Source organism: Neocloeon triangulifer, unplaced genomic scaffold (assembly GCF_031216515.1).
Source record: "Neocloeon triangulifer isolate White Clay Creek 2 clone unplaced genomic scaffold, ASM3121651v1 ptg000012l, whole genome shotgun sequence".
Classification (NCBI taxonomy): Eukaryota; Metazoa; Arthropoda; class Insecta; order Ephemeroptera; family Baetidae; genus Neocloeon; species Neocloeon triangulifer.
The window spans coordinates 10,399,070-10,420,548 of record NW_026775554.1 but is presented as its reverse complement, the minus strand read 5'-3'; the positions used below and the strand labels follow the sequence as shown (position 1 = coordinate 10,420,548).

General features: G+C 37.3%; 1 protein-coding gene across 13 annotated transcripts in view; it reads left to right on the top strand.

The window, feature by feature from the left end:
- The window catches only part of LOC132197273 (uncharacterized), a 92,213-nt gene that overhangs the window by 42,317 nt on the left and 28,417 nt on the right, over nucleotides 1-21,479 (top strand). For all 13 annotated transcript variants that reach the window (XM_059620442.1, XM_059620446.1, XM_059620444.1 and 10 more), the window contains exons 4-8: nucleotides 2,376-2,540; nucleotides 4,496-4,576; nucleotides 11,288-11,503; nucleotides 12,249-12,406; nucleotides 17,864-17,975. In XM_059620442.1, the coding sequence (XP_059476425.1) occupies nucleotides 2,376-2,540; nucleotides 4,496-4,576; nucleotides 11,288-11,503; nucleotides 12,249-12,406; nucleotides 17,864-17,975 (732 nt within the window). The remainder of the gene's footprint in view (nucleotides 1-2,375; nucleotides 2,541-4,495; nucleotides 4,577-11,287; nucleotides 11,504-12,248; nucleotides 12,407-17,863; nucleotides 17,976-21,479) is intronic.

Sequence of the window (21,479 nt, the reverse complement as noted above, 5' to 3'; positions counted from 1 at the left end):
ACGTTTTATAAATAAAAATAATTTATTTCTCTGAACTCTGAACCAAAATTTGAATTGAGTAATTTTTACATCATCTTTCACATCAGTTTTATCCCATTTTTATTATGTCAGATCATTGTCTTCCATAAATCAAATGTGCACGGCAAAAGGAAACCAGACACTCTTTTGATCGCAGGCCAAATTTCAGTGGTTTAATGAAAACGTTAATTTGCAGTGAAAGAAAGAAAGAGCTTAGGAGCGAAATCGTTTAGATTCACGACTGGGCGTATAAAATAAAAAAGGATTTGTACGAAGCGAGCTCTTAACGAGCACTTTGCTCTAGCCCTCTCTCTCTCTCTCTCTCGCCCGCCAAAACAAACGATCAAAGCACGCGCGTCTGCAGCTCGTTGGGAAAATCGAGCCAGCCGCTTGCACGGAGCTTGATATAAATATAATTAATTAAGACTGTAATGAACAAATGAACGTGCACGCCAGAGAGCAGAGAGCACTTTAGCAATTTGCCCAAATCCCCCGTTTTGCAAACGAGAAACAACACAACGAGACGCACCCCTATACCGTATCGACCCCCGCGTGTCAATCACTTTTTCGCCATGAAAACAGGCTTTATTGACGCCTTGACGGCTCCGCTGTCACACTGATGTCCGCGTCGTGTCAGACAGACAGTGGATCACTTATTCAAACTGTCAAACGGGCATTAAACCGGAAAGTATGAACAGCATAATATCATTCTGGGAGGAACCGATGGACAAAAAACCTTAATATATTAGAAGCTTTTGTAAAAAAAAAAATGAAATCGACAGCAGGAAAATAATATAATAAATGGCGCTTGCTTTCAGAAATACTGGAGATTTCCGTTACTTACTTATATATAAATTATTTACATTTGGAACTAAATTTTTTTTTTCAAAATATTATGGGGTTGATTTTGAATCTTCTTCAAACCTATGAAATAATAATTTTCAATTTTTAAATAATTAATATTTTATGAAATTAATTTAGATTGAATTATAAAAATTTCTTATTTTTTCACTTAACATTGCTTTTATTGCCGACTTTTTTGCATTAAGAGTTTAAAGTTCGTTGTTTTTCTACAAATTGATACAGTAACTTATGATGATATTTTTATTCTAACGATTTTAAAACAAATTTAATCTCTTATTTTTCTTCTTATATATTATCAGATAATTGATGTTCTCAAATCGTTAAATATTTTCTACATAAAAAAGTAAGAAGCGATGAAAATCTACACAGCGTGCTTTTCGAGTTGAACTTTTGGCGACGAAATTGAGAGAGAAGAGAGACACGTGGATAGGCAGGTTGCCGGCGGAACGATCCATTACAAGGCGTCTGATCCCTGTGGACCTCCGGAACGGGAAACGCGCCTCATCCAATTTGCATATCACGCGCCCAGACGCGTGAGATTTAATTAACTGTTGACTGACTGATTTTCGAGGCGAGATTGCTCTTGGGAACAAGAGTCGTGAAAATCAATCGGCTACGTATAGATTGGTCCATGTGTTGGATAGAGAGAGGAAACGACGACGCGAATGCTGAGAGATAATTGGACGAGCTGTTTTCAAAATAATCCATTCAGTGCAACTGACAAGTTTTTAGAGGAGGAAACGAATCAGATAAATCTTATCAGAACTAATTACCTCCAATTTTCTTAACGTCATTTATAGGTATAGAGGGAGCTAAAGTTGGCTCGGAGAGGATGAAAATTTATTCAATTATTGCCATTCAATTTAATTATTGGTTTTTTCACTTTATTTAATTAAGTCAAATCTTAACATAATATTTTTCAGATTTTTTTTTTAATTTACAATAAGTAAAAAATAAATTCACTTTGAAATATAAAAACTATAAAATACTTAATTTATTAAAACTCCCATGAACTCGGTTTTTTGCCATTATCCTAAAGAAATTTCATCTCCTCTTAAAATTAGCTTGATGTATCCTTTACTGCACGTAAGTTAATCTAAAAAATTTATTAAAGCTTTATTTATTGCAATCTTTCCAGAAACAGTTGAGATATGGGATTATTATATAACCATTTAAACTCTCTAGAAATTATATTGTCGTGTCTCAAATTGATAACATCCTCATCAGCATCAAGTGACTGAACTTGGTAATTCACATTTGAGTGCTTTGATACCCTTTGCCGTGCGCATTTTGATTGAATTTAATACCGGAGTTGAATAGCGGATGATTCGACTAACGTTAGCTTAATTAGCTAAACCAACAGTGGTAATTTTGAGGAGCCGCGCGTTCCTCGAGTGGTGCGCGGTGCCAAAAGCCAATCAATATCGAGGAACGCGTCTCCACATCCGAGGAGGCTTTTGCCCGTTGGAATAATGGAAAATTCGCGGTTGCAGTGCCGACAAGATTACAAAGCCGCATTCCTCGCCTACATGTCTTCGCCGAGCAATGCGGCCCTGGCCTCCTACTTTGACGCTCACAACGCCTACGTGCAACAACTGCACGCCACCAACGGCATGCTCGAAGAATACAGCCAGCAGATCCTGCCCCAGCTCATGCAGGTGAGTTTCGCACCTCATTTAGCCCCACCGCCGCGCGGTCAAAGGTCACGGGTCACGCGTGCTTTACGCCTGCTTCGGCGACTTCGTGTTTGGACAAAAGCACCCCGGTGACCTGCCTTTGGAAATTGATTGGCCCATTGTGTGTTTGCCCTCTGCTGAACCCACGTAATTCGATTTTTTACCATTACTCTTGTTTGTTGTTTGAGTTATCCCTAGAGGACTAATTTACCCTTAAGGTGGTTCAATTTGAAGAAATAAACAACTTTCCAATTTATTTCATTTCTTTACAAAATAAATTATAAATATCAAATTATAATGGGGTTAAAAAATCGTGCTCTTAAGCATGCAATTTTTGTCCAAGAGGAAAAAGATTACCTTTAGTTACAAGTTTACAGTCTAATCACATAAATTTTTAATATTTTTTTTTTTATAAATTTTCAATACGCCAAATAATATAATCATATCTACAAAAAATTTATATGCATTTAGCTGAATATTTATATATTATCTTGTTATATTTTTATAAATACTTTTTTTATCATTTTCTAAATTTAATGATTAATCTTATGTATTTATTAATGCATAATTAAAAGTGGCTAAATATTAATTAATTAGCATCTTACGTCGTGTAAAAATTAAATGTAAATTTTACTGTTTTTGGAATTTGGAACTTAAGAACCAATCTAAAAAACATTAATTGTATCATAATAGTAAACTGTATGAACTCCATTGCTTCGGCCCATAATATGTTATATGCTGGAACATGCGGAAATATAATTATTCCAGCTTCATCCTACGCTCCATTTACCTGTTTCCTAATTGAAACTAAATTTTTAAATCGCGTGTTGCACCAAGAAGGAAAACTTCCGGCTCTCCATTTCAGTTCGTTGGCAGCTTTAGTGATGAATAATGCAATAAACCCCTAAAACTCTGATCTCACAGGCACTAAACTATACATATGTGTGTGCGTGCAAAAGAGAAACACATTCGCTCCCTAGCTGCCGACGCCAGTCTACTAATGCAAACATAGTGCACCTCGTAGCTAATTCAACATTCAAGAGCGGGAGCGTCTCTGTCGAAAATAATGCTCCTGCGCTGTCAGCAAAGTCGTCAGCAACACAATCAACCTGGCAATAATAATCCAAAAGGAACTTTCGCCCCACCGTGAGCGAGCATGAACTTACTTTTCCCAAGTTTACGCAGAGAGTGAAAGTGTGTGTACGCAGTTTGTCTTGCTCACGTGGTTGTCTAGTTCAAATTCATGATGCGCTTTTGTCAGATTCCAAAACTGTGTTTGAGTAGAAAGATTAATTATTATTATTATTAACACAGGGGTTTTGTCATTAGGGGCAATATTTAAAAAAAGGAACATGTTTAGCCTTTTTTTAATTATTGGTTGAAAAAAAATTAAATAAAATTACAAAAAAACTTTTTTAAAGCAATGCAAACATATTAACCATGTCAGTAAATATTTATGCGTTTACATCAAGCCAAAATTATTATTGTATTTTTAGGTGGTTGACATTCGCAATCTCAATGTTCAGCTTTCTTGCAACACTTTGTTAACAAAATAACACAAAATTATGTAGCTTGAAATTTCAGAATAATTGATTGGTCTTTGATGTTTTTTGATAAATGATCAGCTTTTATTGCAGTTCATTTCTTCAATAAAAACAAATATAAACGTTTGTCAAAAGAGGGGCAAATTCGTTACGATATGTCAATTATTGACTCAAAGGAGAATATTGAATGCTGAAAATGTGGGGGCGTTTGTATTTCCGAGTTGTTGCTTCTCAAAGAGCAATTTTCATTTGATCCCTGCTAGATATAGGCAGAGGGCGGAGCGCCGTTTGTAGGCAGCCAGCGCGTCACTTTTGACCGGCAAATTGCCTACCTTTGAATAATTCAATAGCGCAAGTGGATTTACCAGTGTTGTTATTTTCCCTTTTTTGCAGGAGCTGGAGGAAGTTTACTCAGACCTTTGTGCGATGCTGGCCGACTCTGTGCTCCAAGGAGCGGAAATAATATCAACAAGGGTGAGTAGCACGCGCGTAGGCAAATTTCACAACAGCTTGCTTTTGATCCAATATTTATTCTCGTAGTCCGTGGAAAAAGCAAATCCTCTCAATGCAGGGATAGAAGATTTTTTTGTTATTTTTCCCTCCTAAATTTCATAAAGTTGACAAAAATTATTAATTATTATAAGGTGTTGTTGTTAATCGCTCTGTTTTGAAACCATTAAAAATCTTTATGAAAAAGCCGCAAACTAACCAAGTCATCAGCAAGTGACGTATTGGTATTTAAACTCATCAGAACGTTTAATTTTACGTATTTTTGGCGCTTACGCTGCAAGCCATAAATCATATTACAGGCTGAGATTTAATATATGGCGTTTAAATGGAGCGAGAGAGGAATTTTTGCAGCTGAACATGCCGGTGTGACTGAGTGCACTTTAATTACCTCGTAAATTTGGGTCGCACCAGTTGCCAGCACCCTTCTCCTCACTTTTTTTTATTGATTATCCATATTTCAAGCTTGACATGAACGTAATTTTCGAGTTGGATGCATCTTTTGATGGAGAGATGAGGATGCCGCTTTTTATGTGCAGACACTTTTACGCACTTTGTAGGGGCGAGTTATTTTTCTCCTTTTCCGGACTGAATTATTTAAAGAACTTTTTTAGGGCTATTTAAAAAGTTTATTACAGAGAAGCCCTGTAATTTCAAACTTTACAGTCTCAGTTGGAGAGTTGGAATTTAAATTTTAAAATTCAATTTAAAAAAAGTTAAAACAACGTAAATATTTTTTATTAATTTAATTTTTTGATATTAATAAATTTTCAAAATTTGAATTATTGAACATGTAATATACCATTACTTGTCTACCTTATAAAAATTTTAATTAAAATATTCACCTGATTAAAAGATTATAATTCTCATATAAAATAATTAAGCAGACTAATTAAAGAGCAATCATCAATATAAATTCAACTATTTAATTCACACGTCTATAATTTAATTAAGAGCAATGGTCAATATATGAGCATTAAGGATAATGAGAGATGAGAGAGGAGAAACGCTGAGAGATGGGACGACCGCACGGCCGAGTACCTGCAGGAGCAGGTACCTGAGAGAGACGCCGAACAATAGAGCGCGCCCAGCGCTCACCCTTATAATCTGCCCTGACCACACGCAGAAGAAGAAGAAAGAAAAGAGTGCGTTTGTGCAGATGTTCGCGGTCTGGCCGTCGCCAGATTTCTCTTTTACAACCATCCGTAAATAATATAAGAAAGAATGTATTTCTCTGAAGATGTTTTTCGTGTACCTGAATTTTAAGCAGGAAGCGCGTGAGAAAGAAAAGCGCAAACTGCACGTAGGCCCAAAGGAGGTAAAACCCACCCTCCTGAGGACCGACCAATCAAATGTAATATAAACTAGCCTCGCTCGCTGACCAACTCTGTGCAGAGATTTTGTATTAAAAATAAGAAGTAGCACTTCGCTCCAAGCAGCCCCCGAGTGCACCTCGCTCGGGAGTTTATCTCACTGTAATTGTTTTTCATTGTAAATTGATTGTGCGCGCATTTCCAAGTTATCAGGCTCGATCCTTGAACTGAAACCAGTGAACATTTCTAATTAGCCTGATTTGTGAGTTTGAGAGACTTTTCGGCTCGGTTTCGGCTCTCGTCACAGGTTTTCGGGTGGTTTTCCTTGTGACACTGCGAGAGCGGGGTTTTGCCAAGTTTGCCCACCTCGTCTACTCCAAATAGACGCGCAAACGCCCCACCGGCCACCCTGAGCAACCCTGCGCCCTTCCGAGGCGCCCCTGAGTAGCTGTGACGTCAGCGCGGCCCTCCGGCCGCCCCGAAGCAGCAGCACGGCAACTCCAGCAGCAGCCCCTGCTTTCCTTCTCTCTCTCCGCCGCAGCCGCGGCGATGTGTAAGAAAAGTGATTGAAAACTCTCGATCCGAATTGCTCATTTGATCATTGATCTATTTTGCTCTTATTGCTCTATTTTGATTTTATTGATAAATATGACGTGTATTTAATTTCATTTGACAAAACAATAATAATTAATTCAACAGAATTAATTAAACTTTTCTCCTGCATTTTATTTATATTATAAGTGGATCCCGGCTAATTAAATAAATAATTTAGTCTCTTGTTTAATGCCACAAAAGCCACAGTTTTTACCAGAGAAATTAATAATCAATAATATTTAAACGGGAGTAATTTGCATTCCTACCTGAAATTTAACAGGTAATTAAAGTAATTAACATTAAAACTCCCATTGAATTAGAGGCATTACACGAGATTTTGGTCCTCCGGGCCGGATCCGCTCTTGCTAATTAATAAAGGCGGGAATCAGCATTTCAATAATAAGATATTAATTATTGCAATTTTGATATTTCTCCCATCCGCCCCGTCGGATCTTCATCTCATTACATGAGATTTTGATCCTCCGGGCCGGATCCACTCAAAATTGGGCTGAGTTGGGAATCAGCTAATCAAAAATAATAATTATAATCATATTAAATTTTGATACAATTTCTATCTGAGCTGTCGGATCTTACTCTCATAACTCGAGATTTTGATCCGCCAGTGCTCGTAAACAACAAAGGTGGCATTTGCCAAACTTAATGAATAATCCTAAAATTTGGAATTTATTTCAAACTTCCAGTCCTATCCACTTCACATTAACGAGTTTTGAGCAGACTCTGACTTTCTCTCGTTTTAAATCAATTAGTGGGAATTAGGAAATCAATCTATTAAAATGAGACGAACACGGAACGACGAATATATACACCAACAAGTGCAAGCGACGCTTCAAGCGCAGCTTGGCTCTGTTGCCAAACAATTAAATAACACTGTCACAAATCTCTTTTCTCAGTTTACTCAAAACCAACAAAATAATCAAATAACACAACCACAGCAACAACCACCAACAGAAAATTGCACACAAAATCAAACTGAAATTATCACCGCGACACCTCAATTAACACCAACACTGACACACACCCAATCGGGCGCGCAGTTTGCGCTCTCGAGACACCAATCGTTGGCTCATTCGGGTTTTTCTGGCGAATTTTATAGACCAATGTCTTCTGCAAACTTTGGCGTTTTTCAAAGTGACGAACCACCGACTTTTGAGGAGGAGAAAATTGCACCTCCAGTCTTTCTTCGGAAACTCGACGAATATTTCCATTGGCAAAATATTACAAATGACCGAATGAAATTGAAGTGCGCCGCCCAATGTTTTAGTGGGAAATCCAGGGAATGGGTGGCAGGCAACTTTGAGTTTGAAAACTACGACCAATTCAAAGATAGCTTTTTATCGCGATTTTGGAGTAATTCGGTTCAGAAACAAAAATTCGAATCACTAATTTTCAATGAAAAATTTCCATCAGAAGATAGAAATGAGACTTTTTCTCAATTCTTTGACAGACTAATGAGTAGAATTAAAAAGTTTAGCCCTGAAATGGAATTTGATAGAATCATTTTGGGCCTGGCTAAGTCATTTCAAAAGGGAATATATGCAGGATATCTACTGAGCATCCAAAGTAGTATAAAAAACACTCAACAATTATATGAAGCATTGAATAGCTTTGACATTATTCGGGAGCAAAATGAACGAGAAGGTTCAAATGAATCAAGGGAAAATTTTGCAGAGAAAAATACACCGGCAAGTAATTCTCAAGGAAGTTTAACAAAAAATGATTTTTCTGGAAAAACAATAAGTCCATCAGATTTAACAAAATCAACTCGACGATCAAAGAAACGCAGCAGAAACAACAAAAATCTGAATAAATTCTTGAAGAAAAAGGAATTAAAGAAAAAGGAATAAATTTAATTAAATCACCCAGATCTTAAAATTAAATTCTGGGTGGCATATTAATTATTGAAAAAAAAAGAGAAACAATTTAATATTGAATTAAAATTTAAAGCAATTAACTGTTTGCTCCGCCTCTTCGTGGGTGTTGAGTAGCTTCTTGGAGAAATAATAATATAATGATAATTCGTTAATTCAAGTGACCACGGTTGATTTCATAATCAATTGTATAAATAATCAATTTTATAAAAATAAATCGCTCCACCTCTTCGTGGGTGTTGAGTTGACCTTAAATTTCATTGAAAAGTCCGCTCCACGGCAAGTGCGTGTAGAGTGGCGCTCGTTTTCGCTCCACCTCATCGTGGGTGTTGAGTTTGAATCCAAGCAAAAAATTTAATTCTGGTTAAGCAAGCCAAGGAGCCCAAATTGCTAGTCCGCTCCACGGCAAGTGCGTGTAGAGTGGCGCTCGGTTTCGCTCCACCTCTTCGTGGGTGTTGAGTTTGAATCCAAGCAAAAGATTTAATTCTGGTTATGCAAGCCAAGGAGCCCAAATTGCTTATAATAATTATTCTGGTAATGCAGGCCAAGGATCCCAAACTGCTATTAAAATTTTATTCTGGTCGAGCAAGCCAAGGAGCCAAAATTGCTACTTAAAAACCAAATATTTAAACATAATGTTGCATTTCTGATATTAATCAGAAGGAAAACAACTTTTTAAAAATTTACGCACACTAGAAATGTAGTGTGTTTGAGAAAATGGTTTGGTGAAATTGATGTGAATTTGCATGAGTGTCAAAATGGCATGAGCTTGCTTGCACGTTTGAGGACACTAAGAATGTGTGATGAAGAGTGCGAAAATTTTAAAACACCCTGTTTTAATATTTTCGGGGTGGCATGTAATATACCATTACTTGTCTACCTTATAAAAATTTTAATTAAAATATTCACCTGATTAAAAGATTATAATTCTCATATAAAATAATTAAGCAGACTAATTAAAGAGCAATCATCAATATAAATTCAACTATTTAATTCACACGTCTATAATTTAATTAAGAGCAATGGTCAATATATGAGCATTAAGGATAATGAGAGATGAGAGAGGAGAAACGCTGAGAGATGGGACGACCGCACGGCCGAGTACCTGCAGGAGCAGGTACCTGAGAGAGACGCCGAACAATAGAGCGCGCCCAGCGCTCACCCTTATAATCTGCCCTGACCACACGCAGAAGAAGAAGAAAGAAAAGAGTGCGTTTGTGCAGATGTTCGCGGTCTGGCCGTCGCCAGATTTCTCTTTTACAACCATCCGTAAATAATATAAGAAAGAATGTATTTCTCTGAAGATGTTTTTCGTGTACCTGAATTTTAAGCAGGAAGCGCGTGAGAAAGAAAAGCGCAAACTGCACGTAGGCCCAAAGGAGGTAAAACCCACCCTCCTGAGGACCGACCAATCAAATGTAATATAAACTAGCCTCGCTCGCTGACCAACTCTGTGCAGAGATTTTGTATTAAAAATAAGAAGTAGCACTTCGCTCCAAGCAGCCCCCGAGTGCACCTCGCTCGGGAGTTTATCTCACTGTAATTGTTTTTCATTGTAAATTGATTGTGCGCGCATTTCCAAGTTATCAGGCTCGATCCTTGAACTGAAACCAGTGAACATTTCTAATTAGCCTGATTTGTGAGTTTGAGAGACTTTTCGGCTCGGTTTCGGCTCTCGTCACAGGTTTTCGGGTGGTTTTCCTTGTGACACTGCGAGAGCGGGGTTTTGCCAAGTTTGCCCACCTCGTCTACTCCAAATAGACGCGCAAACGCCCCACCGGCCACCCTGAGCAACCCTGCGCCCTTCCGAGGCGCCCCTGAGTAGCTGTGACGTCAGCGCGGCCCTCCGGCCGCCCCGAAGCAGCAGCACGGCAACTCCAGCAGCAGCCCCTGCTTTCCTTCTCTCTCTCCGCCGCAGCCGCGGCGATGTGTAAGAAAAGTGATTGAAAACTCTCGATCCGAATTGCTCATTTGATCATTGATCTATTTTGCTCTTATTGCTCTATTTTGATTTTATTGATAAATATGACGTGTATTTAATTTCATTTGACAAAACAATAATAATTAATTCAACAGAATTAATTAAACTTTTCTCCTGCATTTTATTTATATTATAAGTGGATCCCGGCTAATTAAATAAATAATTTAGTCTCTTGTTTAATGCCACAAAAGCCACAGTTTTTACCAGAGAAATTAATAATCAATAATATTTAAACGGGAGTAATTTGCATTCCTACCTGAAATTTAACAGGTAATTAAAGTAATTAACATTAAAACTCCCATTGAATTAGAGGCATTACAAACATAATTACAGCTGCTTTCCCGCACGGTGCTGCCACCTGGGTCGCATTTCCCACATTAGATCGTCAGTCGGTGAGGCGCGTAGCCAGCCTTTTTTGCTTTGCTGGAATTTACTATGTGTACATGTGTGGGTTTTAATACAAAAGCTCAAAAGGGCGTCTAGACGTTCATATTTGTGAGATGCCTCGAATTCCATCAGAGACACTTCAATATTTTATTCAAATTCAAGCTTACAAAGGCAAAATGTGTCTTCATTTCATCCTTTCTAGTTTCCTCCACCGAGCTTAAATATAATTGAATGAATTCTGCGAAATCGAGAAATCCAAACGAGGAAAGTTTATTTTGGCATCACCAAATTCATTTGCCTGTGAGCAAAAAATCCATGTTTCGCAACCTCTCTCCGCGTTTCTTATCCATTGTTTAATTAAACCACGCGCCTGAAGTAAGCACAGAGAGGATTATTTGCTTGTAACACGGTGTGTGTGTGTGCAAATGTCTGTTGCCCAACGCGTTAGCAGTTCATTTGAATGCAGCCGGGGTGTAACGAGAGTTCATTCGGACGTGTGTGTGTGTGTCCGCAGGCTGTGGAGCAAGGGCGGCGGTACGACGGCCTGAGCGCGCTGTGCCGCGGGGTGTCTGGCCCTCAAGACTTGGCCCATTTTGTCAGATCTCTGCAGGCGCCGCCTCCGACCAACAACAAACACAACTTCTCGCCTCCGCAGCCGCCCCAGCTGCCGACACCGAGCGCCGACGAGGGCGGCGAAGCGGCGGCTTCTTCATCCAACGCGTCCAACACTGTGAGTTTTTTTTACTTTTAAAATGAAAAATATTTTTCTTAACAAATTACTTAAAATCATTATAAGTAAAAGTGATTTTATTTCATTTTCTCAATCATAATTAAAAATATTTAATTTGTATCATTATTCCTAAAACATTTTGTAGATTTCTTAAAATATAATTTCATATTCAAACTAGGTTCTGACATCGTAAGCTCCAGATTTAATATCACCTTTTATAATAAATAAAATTTTTATTTTAATACATAATTACATATATTTCTTCTCAATTTGTGCGAGTTGAAGTTTAACTCTAAAATTATGATTTTTTTCAATAATGAAATCATTATTTATCTCATTTATAACAATCAAAAAAATTTTTCTACAAAAATTCTACCCTGCATGCGTAATAGAATAAATAGTAATAACTTATATTAATATTTAGTTTTTTTTATTTTAATTTTTTTAACAAGGCATGTCGAATAAGAAAGTTGCCTGTACTTTACTTTGTGTCCACTTTAAAAAAAAAAGAAAGTTTTCGTATAATTGTCATTGAGTTTGAGCAGCTTTGCTTGGTCTCAAGTGCTGCAAATGAGAGATCATTATCCCTAAGATCTCTCCATCAGCAGTCTCCTTTGTCTGCCGTTCGTCGACCGGCAGATGAAAGGTGCAGAGCGGAGAGCAAGAATTTTGTTGTTGTAGACAAGAGTGCGAACGCTCGCTCGCATCATCTCTTGATTGACTGACGCGCAATTTATTTTGACAGGCGCCGATTTTGCGTAACGAACTGACTCTGGAGCGGTTGGCGTCGATTCACCCCATCAGACCGCGCTTCGACGCCCTCAAGAAAGAGGCCAATGACCTGGAAACGCAGATCAAACAACTCACCGACGCCCTCGACAACCTGCTCAGGATGCAGCAAAGGTGAGTTTCGATTTTTCTCTTTTGTAAGACTCTGCTGGCAAAATTTGCTAGTATCCATTTTGGTGAAACTTCTCCTCGGAAAAGCCTCATGAATTTTTCATCGCCGTGCGTTACGCGCCGGGAAACAAACAGCGGAAGCCAACACAATTTGCATGAAACGCCGTCACCGTCAACAACAGTGCAATTAAAACTTTCTCCGCGCGGGGGCGAACGAAATTTCGAAATTATTTTCCACCTCGGCGGCGCATGTGCTCGCGGCCTATGTTAATGAGCAGACAAGTGCAGAGCGCCGAGTGCAATTTTTCCGCCCGTCCTCGCCGCGCGCGGCTTTTGCAATTAAAAGAGTAACCTACTTACGAGCGCACGCCTCCGGCTGCACCGTGGCTTGCAACTTCGACTCAGTGCTACAGGTCGCGAGGATGGCATAGGTTTTCCATGTCTGCATAATTTAGAGCAGTGCATTTGAAATAAGAAGTATGTTCAAAACTATGAAAAAATATTTTCATTAAGTGTACGCTATCATTGAAAAATTAAACACAAAAATTTAAGACACACCATTTTTAAATGTTATTTATTACAATTAAAAATATAATCATGCATTATAATACATTTAGGACTATTTTTATACTATAAATTATAATATTCTTAATGATAAAATAATAATAATATATAGAAAATTATTTAAAACCACAGAGTGCATGCTGCAGATACAGAATTTTTAACAATAATGAGGTCTTTTTTGCTATCTAATAGTTTCTAAATTGAGCTCATCAATAGGTTTAATTTTAATGCATGTATCTATAAATATAAGTTTTTTCTGAATTATTAATTCTTTTTATTAAATACCAACGGTATACAGACACATACATGAATATTAATTGTTTATGCATATAATAATAGTAAAAACTGAAGAGGTAGTAATTGCACTAAACTTTCATAGAAGCTGCTTTAGTTAGTGTTAAGTCACTCTTTTTACATTCGAATAGGTGATACATTCCAATTTGTTCACCACATTTTATACATTTACAGTTTTTGTTTGCTGCACAGTGGTAATCTTTATTTTCACATAACAAATGATGAAAACCATGGCAAGCATACCTCGTAAAAAGGTGCCGATCTTTAAAGTTAGTCTCTTTCCATTTATTTTCAGTCATTGCAGGAGTGTTGTAAAATTGTGGGTCGATTTCTGCATTTGTAACATTTTTTACATTTAGGAAATTCTCGTATTCAGTCGTGTTAGTTAACGAGAATGTATTACAGAGATCAATAATGAGTAAATTTGTACATGCTAATTCATATGCATATCTCGATTTTGTATATTTGGAAAGACACATAAGCTTTTTTAAAAATCTTGATTTAACAGTCTCAAGTTTAATAAGGTCATTTTGGCTTAAAAATGGCCAAATAGCCTCAATTCCATAACTAGCTATTGGTGCTATAGCCAAGTTGAATAGCTTAATTCCTGCTGAAATTGACGATTTTGCTAGTGAGTTTAGTTTCGAGATTGCAAAGATTGCAGATTTGACTCTCTTTTCAATATGTTTTGTAAAGGTATTGCCTGATGATTGAAAAATGACTCCCAGGTAGGAGAATTCTGCGACAAATTCAATTGACTGACCATTTATCATCAGAGAATCATCTTTTTTATATCTGCCTCGACCCTTATTTCTAAATTTTATAATTTTACATTTTCCTAAATTAAGTTGAAGTTTTCTTTCTGCAAGAAATTTTTCAATTTTTACTGAATTTTTTCTGAATTATTAAAATATATTTGTGTATACGCATCTTCTACAATTTCTCAAAAAAATAAAAATCATAAATTCATACAATCAATAGATTGATAAATTTATATTCAAATAATTGTTTGTTTATGGGAGATCTGCACGGAGTTTTCAATTTCCTATTTAAAATCTCATTAACTTCGGTGCGAAATTTTAATTTTTAATGTTTTCTTTGCATATTTTAGGATTTTCTCCCCTCCCCATCTACTTTAATTAATTAAAATATTAAAATTTAGTTACATACAGGATTTCTGTTGAGAATATGATTCAATGGATTCTATCTTATGGAGAGATTTGAATCCAGAACATCATTGAAAATCAGTGAAACGTAAATTTTCTCGATTCTATCTGTAGAAACATTATCTTGTGTGAATGCACATAGCGGCAATATGAGATGTTCCTCAGAGTGTACTTTCCTCCTTCCGATATGCTCTGATGCAGGTGCACACGACATAGTTGATATCGTTCCCGCCGACGATGGGCAAACAAACTGATCGAGAATTCCTTTCAGTATTATGTGCTTGCACTCATGTCAGCTGTCAGTAGACAGTGGAACAGATTTGAAAGGGAGAAAAGCTTCTAATATAGATCTTCCTTATCTCCTATTTTAATATCACCTATTATTATTCAAAACTTTTGTTAGAGAAGATCTCTTTTTGAAATAATATCAACTATGATAAAAAGCAATGAAAGATGTACGGATAAAGAGGGTTCTTTTTAAATTTTGATATAACATTTATAATTCGTTTTTCTAATAATATGTATTTAAAAGTTAAAAGCGATAGTATAAAATGGCAAGATTTTTAGGATCGTCATTATTTATAAATTATACTTTTTGCATGGAAAAATATGAAATATGATTCATAGTCAATTAAAAATAGTATTAATTTAACTATGACTGAAGCTGCATAAATTAATGTTTGTTGGATTCATGCATATTATTTTTATTGTGAACACGTCCATACTTATTATGTGAGTAAAAAATTTCATTTTTATATTTTTAATAGTTCAGATAATGCATTTAAATTATTTTTATCTTATAATCCAATAACCTTTATTGCAGAGGGCAAAATCTATTTTTGTTCGCATTAATCTAAAAGAAAAGAAAAATAAATGCTTGTTGAAGGTTCTTGATATATTGAATGCATTTCTCCCTTCAATATCGCAGATCGAAGAGGCAGTCCCACTTTTTTCAGGGCAAAGTTGAGATGACATTTGTGGGCATAGTGCACCGCAAACAGCATTCACAGTGTGGTAATAGCTCGGAGGTGCTGTACTAAAAGCACATACGCAACGAGTCACTTTGACGTGCAAGTATTGAAAGGAAAGTGAGTGCACACGGGCGATCAATCATATTGGCAAGGAGTACATGTGCACGTCAAATAAAAAGCAGACTTGTGTGCCCTCCCCATTCGCTGAATCGCTGCACAAGGACATTTCTGCGGCTGAGATGCAGTAGGAAAAAATGCGAAGCTCTGCTGGCGACAATTTTAATCTGCATGCAAATCCACTTTTGCTGCGGCAGGAGAAGAAGGGAAATTGCAACTCACCAGCAAATGCGGTTATCACTTAATTACACGCCTTGCCCGAGAGATGAGATTAGGAACCTGCACGCTAATATTATTCATGAGACAGAAACTTGTAATAACACGGTGCAATTAAAACAACAGTTCACGTTTTACACGTGTATGTAATAATATTGGAAATTCATAGGGCTTGTATACTTATCAATGGATCACTCTGAATATTAATAAATAAAATCTAACTTTTCTGTACGATTTTTGAAGGGTTTCAACTACCCAGTGATCATGTTGAAGTTCATTTGTTTCAATCCGGTAATTTCACAATTATTATTGTTGTTTATTTGTCCAAATTGTTACATCACATTGTTTACATAAAATTGTTGAAAACATGTATTTGCAACCTTCAACAAATATCGTCCTTCGGAGAACTTTTCAAAACACAATTAACTTTCAATATTATTAACATTACCATACAACTTACATCATATTGTTAATTGAGTTGTGTGACTTTGTCAAAGGAGTGTCAACATAGTTTGAAATCAAGTTTGATCAAACATGATTTTCTTGCGCGCACTTCCTTCCGAACTCTCTGGAAAATCTGCTGCAGCTGCAAACTGCAACATTATATAGGAAACTCTAATATGCAGAACGAGAACACCTGCAGGGAATAAGGGAAACCCCTACGCTGGGCTTTTACAAACTGCGCCTATTTATTCATACCGCAACATCAAAACATACCCCACGTTTTTAGGCAAATACATTTTTCATGTGGGATTTATAAAACATGTTTCGGGAAAACCTTTTTTCTCAAATCAGAAAATTATTTTTTTTAATACAGCACAGCATTTTTTCCAAGATTCATAATTGAAAATATCACGTTTGGATGAAGGGCTTTACTGAGTGTAATATTGTAAAGGATCAGAAAATAAATTATTACTGTCGAAAGACAGATTTTGAGATTTTTTCTGGTTTCGCGCGCACTTACCGCGATTTGGCGCGGGGTTGGTAAAGTAATTCGGGCGCTGCGGCTTAATCAGCGGCTTAAAGGTGAGGCTTCCTTCGCGTCCCTCGGGAGTCGGGCGGTGCGCACTTGCCTGCTGCACCTGCCAGCCTCGCGCCGCGGATCCGTCGGAGCCAATCTGGCTGGCAGTTCGCCGCCGGAGCTGCCTGCGTCGACAGACAATCTGCCGCTCCGTCGCCAGCCCGGCCAGGGGTGGAACAACCGCCCCTTCGCTGACAGGTTGGCAACTCTCTTATTTTCTTAGCTGCCGAATGTATATAAATATTTCATTTGCGCCTCTCTCGCGAATTTCCTCGAGCCGATTTTGTATACTTTATTTTAAGAGCCCTCTGGGTGCTCGTTCGGGGAAGCTTTTTAGGCAGGAGGATGCCGACAACATCTTGTTATGCATTTTTAACGCGCGGCAGTTTCACTGTTGTTGATGGTGACAAGCGAATTTGCTTTTTTAAGAGCTCGTGGCGATATTGGATCTTTATCGCACCGTCGCGTGCCATGAAAAATTCATGGCGAGTCAACTTTTGGCCACTGTTCTTGGGAACACTGAAGTAAAAAGTAATGAACTTGCGGGGAAAATAGAATATCTTTTAAAGTAAAAATTAATTTTTTGGAAATGAATTTATAATATAGGCCAGGAAAAAAGAAAATTATTAAAAATAAAATCCAATAAAAAGTAAATTTTTAGTAATTTTTTCATGTTTTCCAAATAACATGATTGATTGAGATTTTAAATATTTCTTGTTCCTTGTTCACTATATGCAGTATGTACAAACTTTTATCATTTGTTATTATAATTCAGCACAATGAAATTATCATTTTACCATTTTTGTTATCAAAGAACCTTGATAATATAAGATTGCAATAATACTGAAAGCATCACGAATCGTGATTTAAAATAATATTGACGTGAATTATAAAAAAGAAATTTTTTTCCAAACGAGCAAAGAAATCTGCTCGCAGCAGTAAAATGAGAAGGAAATAGTATGGACGAGTAATAATCGCGTGTTTTTCCCTTGCCCATGGAACAAATGCAGCACGTCAGTCAAGTGTGCTGCTGGAAGTTTGTTTGCCCATTTCCCTCGGAGCTCCGTCTCTCGCTTGTGTACGTAGCTTTAAAGGCTGTTTGTGTTCACAGGAGTGTCGAGTCGAGTCTGTTCAACAAGGCTAATGAGCTGCAGGAGGACATCAGTCTGAAGAGGTTCGACCTGCGGGTGGCGCAAATTCATCTGTCCGCAGTCAAGGCCCAGGTCAGTTCCCCCTTTTCCTTTCTCGATTTTGAAAGAGAGCATCTCTTAATGCAATTTGGAGGAAAGATCTGACAATGAGAGCGGCGAGAATGAAAAGGAAGAGCCTTTCTTTTGTTCTTTGTGTGAGCCTTTGTGCTCGCGTCTTGAAGCAGATACGTAATGCATTCAATAAGCAACAGTTTTGCTTTGGGTGTTTCTCCGAACTTGAAAGCAGCCAGTCGAAAAAGCAAAATTAATTTTCTCTGTACACTTGCCGCCGTTTCCATTAGCACTTGAAGTTTTCGTAAATTTGCTAAATTTACTGAAGCAGAAAGCTCATAAAAATCTCCATAATTAAATTAATGACTAGAGAACCATTGCAGCCCTTTAAAAAATATTTATATTAGTATTTAAAGCAACTAAATTGGTTTGATATTGATAAAAAAAATATGTAGGCGGATGTGGCCACTCCTGAATAAGCAGAATTATAGTTTTTTGTTTATTTTTTAATAAAATAATAACAAATGACAAGTATTCATATTTTAAAATTTAAAATACATATTTACAATGATTACTAAATTCCATATAATTAATAGGGGTACAGAAAATGTGAAAAATATACAATTTATTTTAAATTAATTGCAAATATTGCTTGTCAAATTGTTTACTTTGCTTGAAAATGACACTTTGAAAATCTAAATCTCGATGATTTTCAGCCGATGTATTTCCGCAAAATATAAAAATTCAGGATTAATATTCAATGGTATGTCAGCCATCAATCCATCATTCACCGATGTCTGGTTAGTTATTGAATTTTTGTCCCCCTGCTCTCGTTTTGAAAAGATTTTCGCCTCTGGAGTTTGAAGCACAATGGTGGTGAGGCAGAAGATTGATAGGAATCGCTGTTGCCCGTGAGCGAAAAGAGAGATGTGGCGAATCACGAGTGGGCTGCGGTACCGCCTCTCAAAGTGCAATCTCACCCCGTAAAGTGGCCCTGTCCCATGTACTGATTGCGAGCTAGGGGTTGCGGTGCTCCATCCGGCAGGCGTCACCTGCATAATTCGCGCTGCTGCTCTATGTGTTTCGTACAAGGTTTGCGACGTGTGTTTCACTCCAAAGGTGGATAATAAATCAAGTTGCCCCTGTTCTCCATGTTCGGTCAAAACTCTATGTAATTGCAAAATTTGTAGACATCCTCGGATTTTTATAATTTTAATTTTTTGATATTTTTGAAAATGAAGAAGATCTTTTGACACGAATAAATATTTAGCCAAAATATTTTTTGTAGAGAAGTTACTTACGGATTTTATTAGTGAGGGATTTATTCTAAAAATACGACCCGATTAATTTTCATGATTATTTTTTCCATTCCATTTGCATTGATTTGAAGAAGTCAATTTAAAAAAAGGAGCCGTTCCTATTGAAGTTGACAAAATTATCAATAAGCATCTCAACTTCAAAATTTACGATCTATGGGAAACTTTTCATTAAACGTTTTTTTAGCTTAGATGTCGTAAGATCCTAATTAATTTTTATTTAATTTATTCAAATTTTAATTCAACAAATGCGGAACTAACTAAGCTAAATTATTAATTTTCCTTCAATTCTCAAATAGCATTCTCCAATTTAAAAGAAAAATATTAATATTATCTTGCAACCTTGAACTGCTTACTTTCTTAAAGCAATATGAATTGACCTTTCAATTCTCATGCCCCAATAAGCTGTGCTCGATTTTCGATTTGCGCAGACAAAAATTGTGTGCAACGTATAGCAAAAGTGAGCAACGGCTTACGCCAAACCAATCTTTCGAGGAATCCATTTCCAATTTTGCCGGCGCGATACAAAAGTAGGGGGAGCAGCGTCTGAGAGTAATCACTTGGGGGTGGGCATTAGGCACGCCTCGGGGTGATCCTTGGTGTGCCCATAGCAACGTCAACGTGAACAATCGATCCCTGCTCCCTCTCATCTGACCTTTTTGACTCGTGACGCAGTTGGAGCCCAACGAAAATACGTTTACTAACCACATAGTACGCCCAAGGTGCAACGTCGTTCTCACGTGCGCGCACCACGACCGACACATAGTCGCGGCCTCGGGAGGGTTGCTGGTGGTGAAGGAGGCGAGACGTCCCGCTTTATGGGACTGATAACTGACGGCGGCAAAAATATGAATTAAACATGACTCTTGTTCTAGCTACGACTTATGGCTCTGGATCCGTGGATGTATTCCATAAATTATTTAGGTAAAGGGCAAATCAATTTGAAACAGTGCATGGAATAAAAATCCTCCTTTATTGTATTTTTATAAGATAAGAGAATGGAAAAAGGATTTAAGATTAAAAGAATTCTGATTTGTTTAGCTTCATTTGCTGGAATTTGTAGACCGTGTAATTATTTTTAACATACAAAAATGTGGATCAAGTTTAAGAGTTATCACAAAATATAAATAATTTAAAATTCTAAATTTCTCAATGAAACTTTCTCTCTGTTTCAAACAAGTAAGAGACACTAAGAGAGTAGTTTTTGGGAATTATTATGTTTAAAGTTAGGAAAACTGGTTCTGACTTTCTAGCTTTGATATCAAATGATTATGATAAATTATCTAAAATCAGCTAAAATCACCTTAAAAGGCATACTTTTGATGTAAAAATATTCACCTATTTGACTTTTTCAACCTTAACCACCTACTTATAATTGCCTCTTTTTGTAGCTGGAAAAAAGTAGTGCTTACTTCGCCCATAAACATCATCAATTTTTCCACGCCTAATGACCAAAACTAGTAAAGCCATTTTTTAAATTTTTTATAAATTCAATTCAGAATATTTTTTAACACTTTCAGTTATCAGTCAATTAAAAAAAAAATGCCTTTTATTCTGCAAGACAAGAGAGAGATTTTGAAAATTAAATTGAGCACCACGGAGCTAACAGACTCTGACTGAGCCAGCGCATAGCATTATTTGACACACATCAAACCAGATTCTGGCGAAACTGTGGCAAAGGATCAAAGTTCGAATTCGCTGAAACGAGGAAAACCACCGCTCTCTATCATAATAATAATCCGTAGGCACACACGCGAGGCCGCAAAAGAGGATGGCAGGCAGCGAATTGGGCTTTTGCGAGATGTTTTGGTTCGAGTAGGACAAGCAAGCATCGCGCAGCCCCCGAACGACGACGAGCCACTTGAACAGGCGACCTCTCGTTCGCTCGGTGCCATTAGCGAAATCATCGCCGCCGCATTTGCATATTGAACGGCGCAGTCCATCAGTGGGAATTTTCAACCGCCTTTTTCCCGCTCTCTGATACGATTGTCATGCAAAAATGGTAATTTCGCTGCGAACACTGGCTGCGTCATCAGTTTTCGAATTGAAACGTTCGTGACGTCACCAGCGGCAACGTGACTGGGAAAAGCGGTTTTTTATTTTGCGAAACATATAAAGGGTCGGTTGATCTCCCGCGCCACTCCGGGGACTAATAAAGCGCGAGTTTTATTCGCTAGTGGGCTCTGTTTCCGCCGCGTCAAAACAAAAA